Source organism: Diplotaxodon limnothrissa, linkage group LG6 (assembly GCF_057381915.1).
Source record: "Diplotaxodon limnothrissa isolate DT_005_m linkage group LG6, D_limnothrissa_male_GT1.1, whole genome shotgun sequence".
NCBI classification, from domain to species: domain Eukaryota; kingdom Metazoa; phylum Chordata; class Actinopteri; order Cichliformes; family Cichlidae; genus Diplotaxodon; species Diplotaxodon limnothrissa.
Genome location: NC_140601.1, coordinates 14,759,570 through 14,778,659, shown reverse-complemented (window position 1 = coordinate 14,778,659; position 19,090 = coordinate 14,759,570). Strand labels below are relative to the sequence as shown.

General features: G+C 43.2%; 2 protein-coding genes across 4 annotated transcripts; both read right to left on the bottom strand.

Annotated features, from left to right (window-relative positions):
* Positions 1-1,177: 1,177 nt before the first annotated feature.
* LOC146630296 (GRB2-related adapter protein-like) lies at positions 1,178-8,075 on the bottom strand. Of its 2 annotated transcripts, none has more exons than XM_085355734.1 (5): positions 7,998-8,075; positions 7,816-7,913; positions 7,411-7,530; positions 1,467-1,776; positions 1,178-1,357 (listed from the first exon to the last, which is right to left on the bottom strand). In XM_085355734.1, exons 1-5 carry the CDS (start codon positions 8,073-8,075, stop codon positions 1,178-1,180), a joined length of 786 nt encoding a protein of 261 aa, XP_085211860.1. The 2 variants fall into 2 exon arrangements, with proteins under 2 accessions (XP_085211860.1, XP_085211861.1); XM_085355735.1 differs by having other exon boundaries at positions 1,178-1,362; positions 1,616-1,776.
* Positions 8,076-9,640: 1,565 nt separating this feature from the next.
* brat1 (BRCA1-associated ATM activator 1) lies at positions 9,641-18,949 on the bottom strand. 2 transcript variants are annotated; one of them, XM_085355732.1, is made up of 12 exons: positions 18,817-18,949; positions 17,988-18,136; positions 17,745-17,892; positions 14,499-14,955; positions 14,059-14,166; positions 13,814-13,905; positions 13,624-13,724; positions 13,074-13,260; positions 12,629-12,702; positions 11,855-11,939; positions 11,480-11,766; positions 9,641-10,546 (listed from the first exon to the last, which is right to left on the bottom strand). In XM_085355732.1, exons 1-12 carry the CDS (start codon positions 18,941-18,943, stop codon positions 9,641-9,643), a joined length of 2,721 nt encoding a protein of 906 aa, XP_085211858.1. In that variant the 5' UTR covers positions 18,944-18,949. The 2 variants fall into 2 exon arrangements, with proteins under 2 accessions (XP_085211858.1, XP_085211857.1); XM_085355731.1 differs by having other exon boundaries at positions 13,624-13,727; positions 18,817-18,943.
* Positions 18,950-19,090: the final 141 nt, after the last annotated feature.

The following is a 19,090-nucleotide window of genomic DNA, read 5'->3' as shown; positions in this document are numbered from 1 at the left end:
TTTGTGTCCAGACTCTTTATTCGGCTTCTGTGTAGTTTATGTACAATAAGCACTGGTGTAGTGGGTGGTGGTGGTGGTGGTGGTGGGGGGTACAAGCAAAGATAAGATGGCTATACAAAGCAAACATGGAGTTAAATTTCACTTCATATTTTCAGTATAAGCCGTTCAGAATGACTCAGATTAAACGGCACAATTTGGCTTATGATGAAATTATCTGTAAGTTGTTATTAGTTTTACTGATAAGTCTGTAAAATTACCCCACAAATATGAAGCACAGCCAAGCTTTGCTATATAAATAACTTCCAGAGTTATTTAGGAAATAAGGATAATGGTGTCAGACACAGAAAGCGGCAAATCCTCAGATCTGTGAAGAGGGAACCAGAAGCATTGTTTGCTATTTGTCTTTATTACTTAAAATGGCATACATTATTTTTTTAAAAAAGCAACAAAAACCTGAAAAGTGCTACACTGATTTTGCACTGAAGTCCTCCAGCCTGCCTACAAAAGGCCGTTGGTTCATTTCTTTATAACTAAATAGACGTGAATCCACTTACACTCGCAGGTATTAGGTAGAGTTTAACAGTCAAAGGGTAATCCGGAGCGTAAGGGTGTGTTTTTGTTGTGATTTTGTGTAAGTGTGTGTGTGACATCTCTTCCTATCCAACTGTATTCAACCACAGACTGTATATAAAAGATTGAAACAGCCTTGGGGTGTGAAAAATGAAGCCGCCGGTGAGGTGAATTAAACCTGGATTCTTTCTAATGGTCAGCAGCATTGCCGGGCAGCAGGCCTGTATGAGAAAATGACTGCAGTGCTCATGGATGTATGACCTCAGGATCTGAACTGGTTCATGGTCTCAGTTGCCGTTTTCAGATCTTGCTGTCTACAGCGTGGTGTTCATTTGATAAATGATGGTCCCATTTGTAGTAAAATAGGCGATATGATTTAGGGCGGGCAAACCTTGAGATTGACAAGTCGCTATCGTAGAGACAGGACCTATCATTTAAAGGTCATAGTGAAAAGATGACAGGAAATAGGTCTTTAATCAGTAATGAAATCTGCTCAGTCAGTCTCATTTGACTAATCGTTTCAGCGATTGGTCACTGGATAAGAAAGGTGAGTCACTGCAGGCTGACCGATAAGTGTCAGCAACGCAGCCCCGGTCCTGATATGGCGTCAGTGGTACAGCGGCTGCACGTATTCCGGTGGAAAGACCCCCACCCGGCCTCGGCAGCGACCCCTCCAGCTCAAGGAGCTCGAGCAGTCCAGCAGGTCGATGATGTCACCGCGCAGGAAGTGGAGGTGGGCGGTGTGAGGGGGGGTGTAGTCGCAGAGGGCGTGAGCCAGCCGAGGCTTCTGCACAAAGACGGAGCCAAAACGGGGAAGTCAGACAGACAGGTGCGTGTTTAACAGAAGCACGAGTCGTTTATGAGAAACAGAGACGCGTCGAGGTGGTGTGTCATACCTCCACAACTGGTTTCAGCAGACGCGATGATGTATTTCCCTCCGGGTGAGAGGGGTTAGAGTAGAGACGGCCCGAGGGGATGGACTCCTGAGAGGTGCTTTTGTAAGGGTTAGGATAGGGGTTACGCGCCAAGTGCGACAACAGCTGAGGGGATGAGGGAGGATCTTTGAGGCAGACCACCTTCTCCACAGCAATGCTGTGAGTTCTGTAGAAATCCACCAACTGGTTGAGGGAACAGAACGACTCCTCCCAGATGCAGTACTGACCGCCGCCCTCCAGGACGCGGAAATGCTCCACCCTGTCGCCATAGCTGCAAGATAAGAGTGGTGAACATGGAAAACGAGAGAGCTGATGAGAAGGAAGACAAGCATGTGCGTCCTCATTCTTTGTTCGGGAACTCCCTCAGTCACACCACCAACTAAAATCACACTCCATCATTTTCAAATGTCTTTGTGTGAGCAGCCACATTAACCTGCACAGAGCAACCGTGAAAGGTGAGGCCATGAAATGACTAGGCAAGCTGTTATTAACACTATTTCACTATTTCATCAGGAAGATTCAAACATAGACCCCATAATTTAGTCAAAAACAATTATTTTTCAAATGTTATTATTTGTATTTGTTTTATAACGTGTCCCATCACAGTCACTGGGGTACTTTTATCTCGACTTAAAAGACGCACAACACTCGGATCTATTGCCTGCTGACTGCCCAATAAGAGTTCTGATGGACGTCATGCACTGGGTTAAACTTCAACTGTGATTCAAACAGCACAGCAATGCAACCATGGCAACTTTCAAACCCAGGAAACCCTCGATTAAAAACATGGCTCAGCATAATTCCTACCATATATAAACATATGACCTTTACACTTATAAATCTCCACATAAATGACAATAAAGATGATGATGAGTTTGTGTTGAAAGCGGTAGTGATGATGATCACGATGATGATGAACATGAGGAGAAAGATGATTAATATTCCTGATGCTTCTTATCATGACTGTTGCTCATTAACTTAAATTTCTTTCTTTCTTCCCGCTTTCTCTTTCTCTCGAACTCTGTTTAAGAAAACTGGCGTACACACATGCAGCACCTCTTGTCACACACTACACGTCATAGTCATTCACCTTTCCCAGTATCTACCTGTCCTGATATCTTAACCAACCTCTCCCTCTCTTTCTATTTTTCTTTGGTCTGTGCTGTTTGGCTGTTTTTTCCTAATATGTCCTGTTCTATTCTTAGTTTAGTATTAACAACAGAAATTGTTAAAGGAAAAGATGGATTAATCAAACAACAAAGACTTGTGTAAAATTATTTTTGCAGCTGAACATTAATATATAATGAAAAAAAATATAATACATATTTCAACCCTCCTTCTCTCTCTTGCTGGGAAACACACTGTTTTCTCTCAGGTCGACTTCACGAATTACAAAGAAGGGTAAGCACTTTATTTAGGGAACACATTTCCATCTCCACTATGAAACCTTATTACATTTGAACTGTAGCTTTGACCAACACACTCTCACTTCACATAATCTCTTTTGTTGTGTTATCTGTTTTGTGGGGAGTAACTGCCTTTGTGACGTTTTAGATGTGTAATCATTGACAGACTGAGATATCTTTTCAGTTTCAACCATGCACCTTATACTACATATACTACTGCATTTCTGTTGTGTGTAACTTAGATGTCAGACCCGCCCCCCGCCAACACACACACACACACAATGCCGTTCAGCTATCTTAGTGAGGACCTTCATTGACATAATGCTTTCTCTGGCCCCTAACCCTAACCATTAAAAATGAATGCCTAACCCTTACCCTAAACCTAACCATAACCTAATTGTAACCCTGACACTAAAACCACATTTTGAGCCTCAAAAATGCCTTTAAATGTCTTCACATTTGTGAGGACCGGGTTGTGTGTCCTCACAAGTGACTGTTGGTTCTCACAAGTATAGTAGAATGCAGCTTTGGGTCCTCACAAAGATAGCTAGACAGGAACACACACAGACACACACACACATGCAGATAACTAAGTCTTAATTAGGCCGAGACTATGCAATGGAAACAATGGATTTACTGTTGTGATGATCTTACACAGGCATAACTGATAAATTTAGGGACCTTTCAGCAAAATGTTTTGCGAAATGAAAAAAAAGGTCATCTATTATTTTTAGTTTTATGAGATGTTCCTGGAACTGTTTAACCAACAACAACAAATAGTTTCAAAAGTTTTTGCTATGAGGAGTTTTTCACTGACAGGAGCAAGAGGCCCATTTTGACATGATGTTGCAGGATAGGCACAGGTGTGATTTATATAATATTGATTATGGCACTTTTGTACATGGATAGTACAGTACCAAGATCCTGGTACAAAACACGATGGGACCGTCCATTCTCTTCCACTTAGCCAATTCAGGGTCGCAGTCGTGGCTGGAGCCTATCCCAGCGTTCGTGGGGCGAGAGGAAGGGTACGGCCTGGACAGGTTGCTAACACATATTGAGACAGGCAACCATTCACACATACAGCTGATTTAGAATCACCGATTAACCCGACGACTGTGGGAGGAAGCCACACCTGCAGAGAACCCACTCAGACACTGAGCATGCAAAATCCACACAGAAGGCCTTGGACTAGAGTTAAACCCAGGATCTGCCTGCTGTGAGGAAATGGTGCTAACCACCACACCGCTGTCCCACTCCCAAATATTATTATCATATTTATGAATAGTGTTTATGAGAAACGCGCCCAAGCTGAAATGTTTTTAACATGTGTCTCAGCAGTGCAGATAACGGATTTCCCCGTTAACAGCTCCATCTGCTGGGAATCCGAACTCTCACTCAGCGCGTGTTACAGAATGATAACAAGCCTACAGACAGTTCTGTAAGGGTCAGAGGTCAGGGGTGTCAAACATGCGGCAAAAGTTTTGGAAAATGTGGACATTTCAAAGTTAATAAATTCTGAACGTTCAACTGTATTTTTTAGGGGTGCAACGATACACAAAATTCACGGTTCGGTTCGGTTCGATACTTTGGTGTCACGGTTCGATATTTTTTCGATACAAAAAAAATGTTCATGCCTTTTTAATTTGTCATTTATTAAAATTATAAATATATATTTTAACTCAAAAGTACAGTTTTTAAATTTAACCCTAACCCTTGTGCGTGTTTTTTATTTTGACAGCGAATGCGCACCTGCGGACCACTTATGTGCAGCCCTGGTTATTTAGCTCGTCATATTGCAGCCACAGAAATTATTTTGTCCATGAAACCATAAAGCTGCACTTTCTTTTTGCCTTATAGTCTGATTTGTCATAACTTCTCCGTTTTGTGGTAAGCTTTTCTTTGGCTGTCACTTCTTCACCCTGACCTGTCTTGTTTGGCTCAGCAGAACTGAAATGCTTTTACACACTCACTCACATAAGCTCAGCGATTCTCTGCGCGATCAACCTCTCACATGTTTAAGCTTGCTGCGGGAGATTTCACTTGTCATGTTTGCATAGTAAGCTAACGATTAATAAGACGATGTCAGAGGAATTGGTGCACAAATTATCATCACTCACAGATCAGTGCTGTCGCTCTCTATACACAGTTCGCACGATTGCAAAGTGAAAGCAAAAGCAAATTCAAACGCGATTTCAATATGTCACATATTGACAGTGGCTCACCGATGCCAATGACATAATTACCCAGCTACATTTCCGAAAGAATGCGAAAGCATTGACATATATTTTTCCTTCCTACAATAGCCCGACAGGCAGGGAAGAGATAGATTTTGGTAGCCCGACTGAAAAAATCGCTAGCCCCAGGATGTCAGGCTAGCGATATTGCAAGCCCTGTATCTGATTGAGGAATCACTCATCTTTGGAAAAGAGAGTTTATTACAGAGAAATGTCTCTTTCCAAAATAAAAGCTATACTATCCGCTTCTTCTGGGCTATATTCTCAGCAGCATAAGGAGAATCCTGTGCTAACAGCTGTCTAAATGACTCGGCTAAAGTTAGTAGCATGCTTGTTGTTTTTGTCTTTGCACTAGGATGATGTCAGCGTAAATGTGCAGTCATATTCGTTGTGTTCCCACTAGTGCTTTCAGGTTAATCTCGTTGAAATGACCTTAACACCACAACACAGCAAATCTCCGTTAACGAGCTACCGCCGATCGCTCCGTGCATGGGGCTAGACGGCCAACACGTTAACGAGCTAACTGCGCTAACACACTAGTTCCCACCCATGTAATTGAGCATTGCATGGCACATCCAACATACTGTTTTACTTTAGTCCATGACTCGCTTACCTTCAGGGTCATACGTCACATGAAAACCAAAATAATTCCAAACGCCAGATCTGAATGAGGGTGGGGGAGGTGCCCTGCGCTCTTCCTTCTGACTATGCTGTCTGTGTGGAGCACTCAGTGGATCTGCGCTCGACAGTGCAGCCTAGGCGGAGTAGTCGAACGCAGATTCACTGAGCGCTCAACACAGACAGCATCGTCAGAAGGAAAGTTGATAAAATAAATTACAAATGTTGTATTGTTCGATACATATGCGTACCGAACCGAAAGCACTGTATCGAACGGTTCAATATCGATACGAATATCCTAGTATTTTTGTTTGTTTTAGCTTCTTTACTGTCAAAGACACAACCAATGGGCTGTTATCCACCAGTAACAGATAAACCATTAACTGCAAGGAAATTTCCTTTTTTTATTGTTAATATTCAGTTTAAAAACAGGAAAAATCCCTTCATAATCCCTGTTTACAAAATAAGTTTCTTTTTACAAATGAATAATGCTACACTCAATTCACAGATGATTTCTGTCACAGCAAATAAACGAAGTCCTTCATTTCTTTATTTCCTTTACAGTCTGAGCCCAATGACCCTGCTGACAGTTTTTTTTTTAAATTTACTACAGCAGTATTTCTTTGTAATGATAAAAAGCAGAAGTATTGTTTCTGAAGACATCTCTGGCAATCAAACTGTAGTTTACCTTCTTTACATTGAAAATCTTTTAAATGAGTTACTGTGCGTTAGCTTTACCGCTCCAACCCACTTAAGATGAAACTGAGCGTATGTGGCCCATGTTGTAAAACTCCTGGTTTGTCCTGGAATGTATTGTAATGTGTTTTCCATGATAATAAAAACAAGACTGGGCACAGACTACACAGCCATTCTTCGTGAATCTTTATCGCCCTCTGCTGATCGACTTTAGCATCACATTGTTTTGTTTCTGTACACCTCTCATCTCTCGTAAACCTCGCAGGTAGACAGATGTTACGCCTTAAAATGTTAACATGAGCACATTGTGTACGTGCCCGTCTGTGGCATGTGTCCATTACATAATGTACCTGTGTTTAATTAAAGACTGTCTGTTGTTACGCAATGGCCCGATTATTGAACACATTCAATTTACCCTTAGTGATTAAATGTGTCCCACGTCACTTTGGTGACCCAGATTGCACCGCCCCCTCCTCCTCCTCTCTGTGCTCTGTCTGTGCTGCTGTGATATTTTTAGTTCAACCGGTTCTCATAAAGCAATTTAAATAGTCTGGCTCTCCTATGTGCCGACCCTGACACACGCTCAGAGACACGTGGACGCTTTAATGTGCTCATTTAGTCAGTGGGATGGAAAACAAACATCCAACAGCACACTTAATACCGCAGGGACACGCTGCAAGGATGTGTGCGTGGGGGAGTGTGTGTGTTTCACGCAGCATGTGTGGTTTGAGTTCAGCCCCAGCTTTGAACAGTCGTTGATCATAAAGATGGAGTTTGATATAACCGGTGGATGAATGGGTTATTTAAGCAGGACAGCAGAGTGAGCCCATGAGAAATGAACATGGAAATGGACAGATTTAAGCACATGGACAGATTTAAGCACATTCTTTCATCCCGACTGAAGCTGACGTTCTTGTTTTTGTGTGTGTTTGTGGTGCATTCACTGACCTAACAGAGAGGGAAAACTCTCCCGGAGCTGATTCACTCTCCCTCACCAGGAACACTCCAGTGTCCTGCCAACGCAGACGCTGTTCAGCCTCAAGTCTTGACACCGGTCCTGCAAACCACCTACCAGAGCACACAACAGCACACACTTCTCACACACTTCTCTTGGCATTTAAAAGACAATTAAAGCAGTATTCAAATCAGTTATGTAAGGCAGTGTTTCCCCCATTAGCTCACAAAAGGAATAAAGCACAAATGATGACATCCTAAATTGTTGCTTTTTTATCTTTAGGCCTCTAAAACTCCTTAAAATGATACAATCCAATCACAAGAAAACAGTCTGACTACACACTGAAGCCTGATAAGAGTTACTCATGCAGCACAAGTGGACAAAATAGTTCTTTTTACAGGTGTGGAAGGAGGGAAATGTAGTTCCCGGGCACGTAGCCACGCTTCCCCTGGATTTCTGCTGTCACCCAGCAAGAATCCTCCTCCATTTCTGTCACCTATAACACACATGCACACGCACAATTACTCTGCGTCGACATACAAAACAAAACATTTCTCAACGCATTAAAAGACCTACTTACCTTGATGATATCACCTTTGTGAAAACTGATCTCGTCTGCTTCTGACGCTGCAAAAGAGAAAAGAGCCACAGCCTCCATCCCAGACAGAAAGAGTGCAGCGGAGGAGCCTCGGCAACAGTTTCACTTCATGAATGGAGAGATACTACAGCTGAGTAGAGGACAGCACGGGGTGATGACATAATCACTGTGTGTGTGTGTGTGTGTGCGTGTGTGTGTGTGTGTGCGTAGTGGCTGATATTCTGCTCTTAAGTTAATGAGCAGAGTTTTTCTGCGTCCCTTTCTGCATACATGTGACAGAGTTAGAGCGTGAACACGTGGAGATGGCGACCGCCTTTTTCCATTCCCAGCTTCTCTGCCTACACACTTTAAACTCTGGGGCTTTATTAAAGCATGTCCACCAGGGAAACCAGCGACAGTGGGAGGCTCACACTTTGAAGCAATGGAAAAGGACCTGAAGTAGACTGCAATGCTAAAAGATCAGGACAGGAGGTAACAAAGTGGCTCCAGCGGATTTGGTTACTCGCGCTTTTGACAGGGAAATGCGTGTTTTGAAACCTGAGCCTAAAGATTGCCTATGTGCGTTTAAGCACAACAAAATAACATCTACGCAGTCAGAGGATGCAGCGGAGGACGCCTTCACAGATTCCCTTAGTGACTGATAAAAAAAAGCAATAAAATAACACGCTTTTTTTTACAAAATTTGCATTTATTTAGAGGATTTTGATGTGAATAAACTTCAGTTGAGCTTTTAGATCCCACTTATGTGAGTGGCCACTGTGACATCATTCAGTGGCAGGTTGGACAATGCAAAGAAAGTGTTTGGCAACTCTTTTGCTTCACATCAACTCTGGGATTGTCTATATTTAGCTCATATTCTCATTTAAAATGGTGCACGAACAGCAAACAAATGCTGACAATTTACTGCGACACATTGCTATAGCTATATGTTTTAAATGTGGCTGGGGTCCTTATAGGATGTTGGGTCTTTTCTTTTAATTAATTACATGAAATATGATCAAAAGGTTTGTAAGTACAGGTGTAAAAATGCTGTCACTGTGCCTTTATGCTTCTCTCCTCCTGAGGGCTGGATCTCCTCCACTGCGAGCCTTCAACTTGAATTTTGTTGCGGAAGAGAGGACAAAGTCGCAGGGAGCCAAATCTGCTTTTTCATTGAGCTGTGTGTAATTTGGAGTGAACGTTCTCCCTTTGACGCTTCAGGGTGCTACGGGAGAACTTGGCACTGAGGGGGTGATCCCCCGGGACAAATTCAGAAGTAGGTCAGCTCAACAACCACTCTCCTGGTCTTACCCACAGCGCCACCTTTGGGGCTTTAGACTACACTGAGTCTGAGTCATAGCTGAGATCCAGGATTGATCCTGTACATTCAAGCTGGGAGCGATGCATAGCAGCGGCACTGTGAGTGGTGTAAAGGTGCAGGTGACAGTGGGCACATTTAAATCAGTGGAGTGGAGTCACAAAACTTTTTGATTACAACTCAACTGCTGCATTACAATTACCCAGGTGAAAGAAGTAAACAAGCAAACAAATAAAAAACCACAATTAGCGTGCTCCTCTTGGATTCAACGAATTTGAATATTGCAACAACATGAAGAGAAATGTAACTTGATTTATTCGTGTGTGCGTTAGTAGCAGTCCACTATGACCTCTTGCCCTGGTTGTGTGTTTGAATGAGTGTGAGAGGTGCTCGCAGTTAGTATGTCCTGCAGTAGTGAGAGGGGCGAGTTATGCACGTGGTCACTGCTTCTACTGAGGATCTCCAGCCTGTCGTCCAAACCCAGAGAGCCCAACGCTTCACACACGCTTACGCGCTCGCAATGACTCACAGCGCTCGCTCCTTCCTCGCTGTGGTCTTCAAAGCTGGTGGCATTGAGTGCATTTAAATCTCTCTCAGCATTAGCCTCAGTCCTTACACCCAGTATCTTTCTGATCTCTTGTGCCCAACCTGCTCTGGGCAGCTCACAGGACACTCTGGCAACTGTTGCCGTGGCATCAGATACATCTGGGTCCCCTTGCGATGCCGGACAAACTGTCACTCTGAGTGTTATCAGCAGTCTACAGGCCTTTAAAGCTACAGGCCTATCGCAGTCGACCAGACCGCTCAGCAATGCAGAGATGACTCCCTGCTCAACCAGACTCTTCAACACGTCGACTAAATCTGACTCCGCGTCCTGTGCGCGCGTGTCTCCGTGTGTGTGAAGTGTGTAGGCTCGGTCAGGCATCACAGCGTATGCGTGTGGTTGGGCCGGACGTGCGTCCGAGCCCTTCGTGTAACTCCCGTGCCCCAAAAAGGCTTTGTCCAGCAGCAACTCCACCAGCTCCAGCGTGTGAACTTTGACCTCCCAGTCCAGATCGGCACAGCCTCGTGAGAGGACGGAGCGTACAGACTGCATGAGGAGAGAGCAGGAGGGGGAGGCAGGCGACGACGTATGTGAAGAGAACCAGGCGATGAAGAACTTTACAACAGCCCTCCTGGCAAACCCTTCTGTGTCCTGGGAGAGAATCTCAAGCAGCCGGGTCACGATTTCAGTCTGGAGATAGACGGGACATCGAGTTAGCAAAACCGGGCAAGTTCAAATCAAACTACAGATGAACTATTATCATTTAAATCTGATATCTGTTCTGAGCCCCACTATCTCTATCTTGAGTGTTGCTGTTATTCCACAGAACAAAACAAAAAGTGGAAAAATTCTTCCCTAATGCAATTGATGCTTTGAACAGAAGCTGGAGGCGTTTTCAGCTCAGGCTGTCTACTATTAGGAATGTCCACAGTTCGACGCCCAGCTCATCTAATGTCCCAGTGTCTTGAGGCACAACAATAAACGCCAAATCCTACTGCATCTCTGCTCTGTTGCCCTCTCAGAATAAGCCTTTTACTTCTACTAAACACAGCGTGTTATTGCCTTTGCTACAAAAATACCTCCTTCCAGCTGAACAGTTGACTCAAACAACGGCAGGTTCACACAGAGCACATGTGGCAGCTGTGAAAGAGTCTGGATAGACCACGGCAAAAATTATATAATTATTGCTGATGCAAGATCATCTGTGAAAACAACGGGGCACCACTGGTGAACCTGCCAGTTCAGGTGTTTTCTTACTAATGCCTGTGCCAATCTGTGACCACAGGCTCCACTGAAGGATGCTGGGTACTTGTGCCACCCTCATGGAGTCTTCTTCTGACAGCTTGGTGATAAAGCCTGCTGGAGGACACTGTGCTGGCCACACTGTGTGATCTTCTTGTTGCCTCTTCAGTGCACATGTTGTCACTTTTATTTGCACCAAAGCAGGTGAAATAAACCAGTTTGTTATAAAAATACATGCTACATATATAATATCGGTGTTAAGATTCTAATATTTACTGTTTTTGAGTATTCACATGTGTCTTTATCCTCCTGTCACGCATGCACGTTCATGTACACATTCCTCGGTCCTATTTCGACAGGTTTGCCTTTACTTCTTCTCACCTGCTCCTGTGTGGGTGCTGCCCCCTCCTGCCAGCTGTGCATCACTGTCTGTGCCAGTGCTTTGATCGCGCTGGCTCTCACATAACTCTCTGGATCCTGCAGAGCCTCCCTGAGGAGAGGAGTGGTACAGCAGCAGCCACCCAGCAGGGCCTCAGAGGCATCGCACGCCTGCTCAGCTGGCGCCCGGCAGACACGCATCGCTCCCAGGTGCCCTAGAAACTCCATCGTTGAGTCTCTTACCTCCCAGCGCATGTCACACGCACGCTTCTTCACCACCTGGACGAGATCTAACAGACACAAACAATGTGATTTGTTGTGCAGATCTATTGCACAGGCTTTATGAGCTACAGGGAAGATGCTAACGCTGTGATTTACCGTGTCTGAGCTGGTCTGTTATAAAGGAGACGTCTGTGCAAACACTCATCCACTTTACCAAGGCTTGGTAGGACTTATGTAGCACCTGAAAAACAAAGACGCATTCATCTTATCACGATGTTCAGTCCAAAAAACATTTTTGTTCCCCTCAACCTGCCTTTTAAAATCTTGAACCTTTCTCTATCTCATTAGTTCTTGTCCATTCAAAAATAAAAAGCAGAAACTTGTGCTTTTTACATGACTCTATGACAATTACAGAAAATTGTGTAAAGAAGATTTTTGATGCTTGAAAGTGAGCAAAAGAAATTTAACTTTGACCTGTGTAAAAACAGGTTGAGATACTCAGGTTACTGACGCCATCTGCTGGATGGTTTGGGACTCTTAGTTCCAAATAATGAAAGAAGTGACAGTCCTTCAACGTACAGTGATACTCTCAGACAACAGTGTGTTACGACCACAGTCTGGGGAGAGATATTCCTGGCTTTGTGCGCTATGGAAAAACTTGACTAACTCCAACTTTAACCACATCCATCACCTTTACAACGAACTAGAAATGAAACTCTAAGATAGATCTTCCACAGGTCAGGATATTGACCCAACCCAGTGTAATGGGATGAGAGCCAGGGTGCATCCATATTAGAGCAAACACAGTGAAACAGACTCACGTTTTAATTCACACCTACAGCCAGTTTAGGTGTGAATCAAAGCAGCTGTACAAATCTCTGATAGTTGTGATCATCTTGCATCTGTGAACAAAAACACGCACAAACTTACAGTGGGATCAGAATCAGGATCGTCCAGATACTGTATCAGAAGTGTGAGCACGTCAGTCAGCTTGCCATTTGCTCCTGAAACACAAACAGACACGTAAATTAACTCAGCGTGTTCCTTTAACATTTGTTTTTCCCACATATGCCATATACTACTTTTGTTTTGTAGAAGTATCTTACAGAATTTTTAAAAACTCATCACTTTACTTTTCTTACTTTTTTTCATTGATTGTACTCAATTGTATTTTTGTATTTCCTTCATATATCTGTACTTGAGCTGAGGTGATGCAAAAATTTCCCCGTTGTGGGATCAATAAAGTCTTATCTTATCTTATCTTAATATATGCACTAAAGGTCTTTATATCCTCCATAAAGAGAATGGTTGTTTTCAGTATTCCCTTTTAGTTCCATTCATGTAATATGGATTCTAACTCTAATGACAGCTTCACCTGGGCTGTTACTGACAGCTGTCAGAGCCTCTAGAGCACATTTCTGAACTTTCCCACTGCCAATGACATTCCTGAAAACTTCACTACAGCCAGCGGACGAGGAGGACGAGTCGCCGCTGCAGATCCTCAGTAGCGACAGAATTCCAGACACGATTAAATCCGGAGCGCAGGGGAGGCAGTCAGGATCCTGAGGGAGAGAGGCAGATTATAAGCCTTTCCATGCGTTAGAAACAAAGCTAACACCTTATAACATGGCCTGCGACTAAGGGCGTGTTACTTCTATCATTCAGATTTTATCAGAAATTACAATGTAATTATGTTTACATGCATCTACTTAAGTGTACAGTACAGGAAAGAATTATTATTATACCTGTTATCCCCTTATTCTAGTGTGCCTGCCTTTAATTGTGTGTATGTAAATATAATTACATTGTAATTACAAATAAATAACCTAAAAAGCCTGCTTTATTACAGAGGAATTAAAAATTATAGTGTTAACCGAAAAAGATCCAATATTTACTTCGCCACTCTCTCCTGTCCTTACACTCACCATGTGTGCAATCTGAGGTGTGTTTGTTAGACACACACTGATCATGGAGATGCAGGAGGTTTTGCTTTTCAGCTGCTCAGTCATGGCAAACCGATGCATGTCTCCTATAGGCCCAGATCTCATGTTACTCCATAACATAAATGCAAGATAACACAGATTTTTCTCAAGAGTGTACGTCTTTGTGGGTCACCTGCAGTGTTTGTGCCTAGTCGGTTCTGGCCAGATATGATGTCGAGGGGTAGCAGCAGTAATCTCACAGACTGAGCTGTGTGGACACGGTCACTGCACATAAAACCAGAAGAAGAAGAAGAAGAAGAAGAAAAGTTTGCAAACAAGACACTAGACTGACAAATCCTCAGGGCTTTTTAACAGAAAACCCAACCTCTACAGACTTTTGTGTACAGAGTTTGTGTTGGCTGAACAAGCTGTGCTTACTGATGGCTGCCGCGGAGAAAAGCAGCTGCAGCATGGACGAGGTCAGCAGGTTTCCTGACGTTCAACATGAAAGTTAAAAGACGGGTGATGCGCTGGTCTGGGACGCGGCTGTAGGAGCAAGCACAGCAAGAGTCTATAAACTAAACCAGAAAGAGGCTGAACAGCAGCACAGTCACTAATGTATACTTAAAAACAACCACTAAGTAAATGCTGTGAATGATGGCTGACCATTACACTGTCCTGTTGTATTGCATAGATCAACAGAACAAAGCCATTGATGCTATATCTATTAGCAGATTTGCATATTCAGCCAGGAAGCTCCACTGTCCTCACCATCCTCTTAAAGTCACTACTTAAAATCTAAATAATCTCTAGTAGAGACAAAAAAGGACAGACAACTCTATAAAGCTACACTCTAGTGTGTTTTATGAGGGGTTTACCTGCATGCAGCTAGAATGACATCCATCAGAGGCAGTGTGAGTTCACTACAGTCTGCTGCCACCATTTCCTCCAGAGAAGCTGTGACTGTCTGCAGCAGCTTGTCATGCAGAGGAGGCTTGGTCTGGCCCAGGAGCAGAGCCAGCAATCGGAGGGTCTGCTGACACTGATGAAGCTGTGCGCTTCCCTTGGGAACCCCCAGCGCCCTCTTGAGGTACTCTGAGATTGCATCGACAACAGCGGTGCAATCTTGGTTTATTTCCATGGGCTCGGCTGGGTTTTCTACAACTGCCTTGGACACGCTTGTGTTCTGCTCATCTTCCTTCTTATTGGTGCCATTACATCCTATAGATGAGACAGGCTGACAGAACAGCAGGACGTGGGCGAGCATTTGATTGGCAGCTGAGGCAACAAATAGGCTTGTGTCTGTCTGGAGTTGCAGAAGCGGCTCAATGAAATCTAAAAAAAAACCAAACAAAGATAATACATATATATGAGGATGCGCAGTGGCGTGTCCAGCAGGGTCGCCTGGGGGGGCACAGGCCACCCCCCCCCCCAACCAGACTGGCCACCCCAGGTGCCACCCCGAAGCTAAAACAATAAAATTTAATGAAATATCAAATGTACGATTATGGTTTCACAGTGAAGCTCAGATATCCGAGGGTAAGTGAATGCAGCACCGGCTTCTGCACTATGAGCATCATGTTAGCAAAGGTAGAAGAGCCAAGCACAAAAGACGGCACCGCAGAAAACAAAAAAAAAAATTTTCCGCGAAAGATTAACAAGTTAACATAGCCATCGGACATTTGCATGGTGGGCTGATGACTTGTTTTTTTTTGTAACGGCATGAACAATGAAAGTGGTGGATTGGCCAGATGCTGGCCGATGTGTAAAAATAACTCAGTTGTTTGGTGGTGGCTATGGCGGAGCTTCCACAGAGGCCAGCAGGTGGATGAGGGAAGGTGAGGCAGGAGGAGAGACCCGAGGTGGCCGCCGGTCCGAGTGTCAGGTGAACTGAACTTCAGGTAAGAAGTTATGACCTGCAGTCTATCTGGGTCAGATATAAACCAAGTTTAGGTGCAGTTTATTTTTGTTAAGCTGACTTTTTACAGTCAGTTACAATACCTCGTACTGCGTGAGCTAGAATGACGAGTTTCTATACAGCTGTTCGGTTGCTATGATGTTACTGATAGTGAACTTTATTTTATTCATAAGGTTAGTTAGTAGAGTTGCCAACAGCTCCTTAAAAAATGGAATGGTCCCTCATTCAGAGAAAATATTACACGTTTCGTATTGAGCTGAGAAGAGACGCAGTTTGTCCCGAACTTTAGCTATAATGGAAAAAAGACACACAGCTGGAGTTATTCTGTCTTTACAGCTGCCTCTTCTATTGCTACTTCAATCGTGAAACTGATCAATGATCAGCTGATCGGCTCTCTTGTTTGTTTATCGCCCACTTTGCGCCAGAAAGAGGAAACCAGCGGATGTCGCGCTAAACAACAGCAGCACGTTTAAGCTTGATCAGCTGTTGTTAGAATTTATTTAATATTAATTTCTAGTATCAGCTGATGTTTGCTGGAGCCACAGCTGTAAAGCTGCTGGTCATGATGTCGGTTTGGATATGTGGTGAGAGGGAAACATGAAGATGAAACCAGGAGACGTCCTTACTGGATCATCAGAGCTGAACAGGTGATGGAGAAACAGGTTTACCTTTTAGGTGACATGAGTGAGTTGAAGGGAAGTTATGAACTGTTTCTGAGAGACAAATAACATCAGGATCCTTTTCTACGTAGCTGACAGCTGGTAACTGTGCAGGGGCGGGTCTAGCAAAGTGTTGCCAGGGGGCCAGGTAGGGCATTAACAGGGAGAGGGGGGCACAAAGAAATACTTTTCTTTTTTATTCTCAATTCAAATATCTAGCTTTTATTAAATAATTATCTGAATCTTGCGAACAAAGTTTTTATCTGACGTAAAATGCATAGAAATCATACATATACCAACAAGACTGTACATCACTGTCACGACAGCATTTGTTTTCATTCAAAGTCTTTATGGCTTTAATACCTGGTGGGCCGGTCTGTAGTCAAAATGCCCAATTTTTTGTCCCAGTCCAGTCCTGCAGGTTAATACTGGCAGTGTCACCATGCCAGCTGACTGTATTTCATCATCAACCAGTGTATATCTTTATTTTAAAGGGCGACCGTGGCTCAGGGGGTTGGGTAACGTATCTGTAACCGGAAGGTCGCCGGTTCGATCCCCGAGCTCTCTGTCCTGGTCGTTGTGTCCTTGGGCAAGACACTTTACCCTACTGGTGTTGGCCAGAGGGGCCGATGGCGCGACATGGCAGCCTCGCTTCTGTCAGTCTGTCCCAGGGCAGCTGTGGCTACAACCGTAGCTTACCTCCACCAGTGAGTGAATGAATAGTGGCATTGTAAAGCGCTTTGGGTGCCTTGAAAAGCGCTATATAAATCCAATCCATTATTATTATTTATACATCAATATTACCAAAGTTTACCATAAGGCAGCATAGAAAGTATTTACTTGCTTTCAGGTTTTATTCAAATGTTAGTCTTTTCAGTTGTTTCTCCACTTTTTTCCTGTTTCAAAATCAAACACCAGTTTGTGAGAAGATTATCTTCTTTTTTTTAACAGGCATTGGTTTTGCATTGGCATTGGCTAATTTGCCAATTGTATGTTAAAAATGTTCGTATTTTAATATTCAAAAATGTTTTTGCCCAAAACATATGTGCACTACATGTCAGTAAAAATACTATGCAAATATTGATGTCCTTGAATACTGAGTAAACACTGACTGATTGTATCTCTTCTACTTTATCAACGCAGTATCTAAAAACTTTGCACCGTAGTGGTTAAAATCTCATTCTAATAAGAGTTAAAAGCGCATTCGGTTATTAGGTTTACAGGGTTATTGAATTATGGTTAACGGTTGGTAGAATTGTTTTTAACAATATCTGCCAATTATATCTGCCACCCTTCTCCAAATCTGTGCCCCTACCTGGCCCCCCCAACAAAAATTTTCTAGACACGCCACTGAGGATGCGTCAGAATTACAACAATATAATACCTATAGCACAGTGCCTCTCGCCCTATGGCAGCTGGGAAAGATCCAGCCCCCAGTGACCCTGAATTTGATATGCAAGAGCAAACAAATGAAAGGATGAACAGAAATAGCATATTATCCTTAACACTAATGATCCCCCTCTCATGAATCGATGCACAAAACTCACCTGCTTGTCTAAAGAAGCTAAGACCATTTGGATGCTGCAGTGTGGTCCTTAAGCCCTGGATCCAGCCAATCCGTATGCAGGGATCCTCCCAGAGCCCTAACTCCTGCCAGTGCTGACAGCTAAAGACAAGATCCAGTACTAAGGACTCCTGCAAGAGAGAGAGGGAGGCACAATAATAGAGCAGATAAGTACTGGAATATTTTGTAACAGTTTACTAAATGCAACAGGCATCAGAAGCTCTACCTTAAGAACTATGAAGTCATCCTCAGCAGCAGCCAATAAGCCGATGAGTCTGAGAGTGAAGGAGAGGACACCTGGGGCTGAAGCCGTGTCATGAATCACAGCAGATATGAACTCAAGCAGACACGGACAGGCCTCCAGCAGAGACTCCCCTTCAAAGAGTGAAAGAAAAGAAAAACAATGATACAGATTTACACAGGATCACTTTTTTATGTGCACCATAAAGAGAAATGATAAAGGTATAAAAGACATGAAAAAGGAACATTTTAAATTTTAATTTATCTTTATTAATGCAATATAACATATATATATATATATCATAAGTATCTTTGAGTTTTGGGATCTTTTACAAAGTGTAAATGTTATCTGCAAATATCGGTGATATAATCTGAGTAATAATCACCTACAAATACAGTGATTCGCTGCATGGTATTAAGTTTAGATCAGTTCTCTGGAAAATGAGGGCTCTTTAAAACACACCTTTCAGCTTTTCATGTATTTTGAAGCTGTTTTTTCGAAGAACTGGAATGTAAATGTGCTTGTCTCTGTCTCAGCTTGTGTCGTTTAAATATGCTATAAGCCATAAATGAAGCAGAAGTGACAGTCAACACAAAAAAGACAGTCATCGCATGTTTGTTTCATTTTCAAAATATCTGTTATTCAACCCAGGGTAGAGGGTTACATACTGAACTTAAAGAAAAGAAATAAAGTATCGATTAGATGGTATCGATACTTTTAATAATATAATTTTTGAATCGATCCTCCTATTAGAAAGATAGTGGGAGAGGAGGAAGAATGAAGACACTATCCTGTTAGGGTCAGTACTACTAACCAGCCTCGGTGAGCGCTGTGAACCAGTCCAGCAGTTTCTCCAGAATGGTGTCATCGGGCAGCGAGCTCCCTGAGGCCGCCAGCACCTCACAGACCCGGGGCAGCAGTGACACACACTCTCTGTCCATGGTGCTAAGGTGTGCGTGTTAATAACCGCAGTTGCTAGCTTAGGTCTTTACAACTAGGAGTTATATAACGTCTACACATTCTCTAACCACTCATGTCAATGTAAATGTGACCTCTAGCTAAATTGTGCAGTACAGACCAAACTGAAG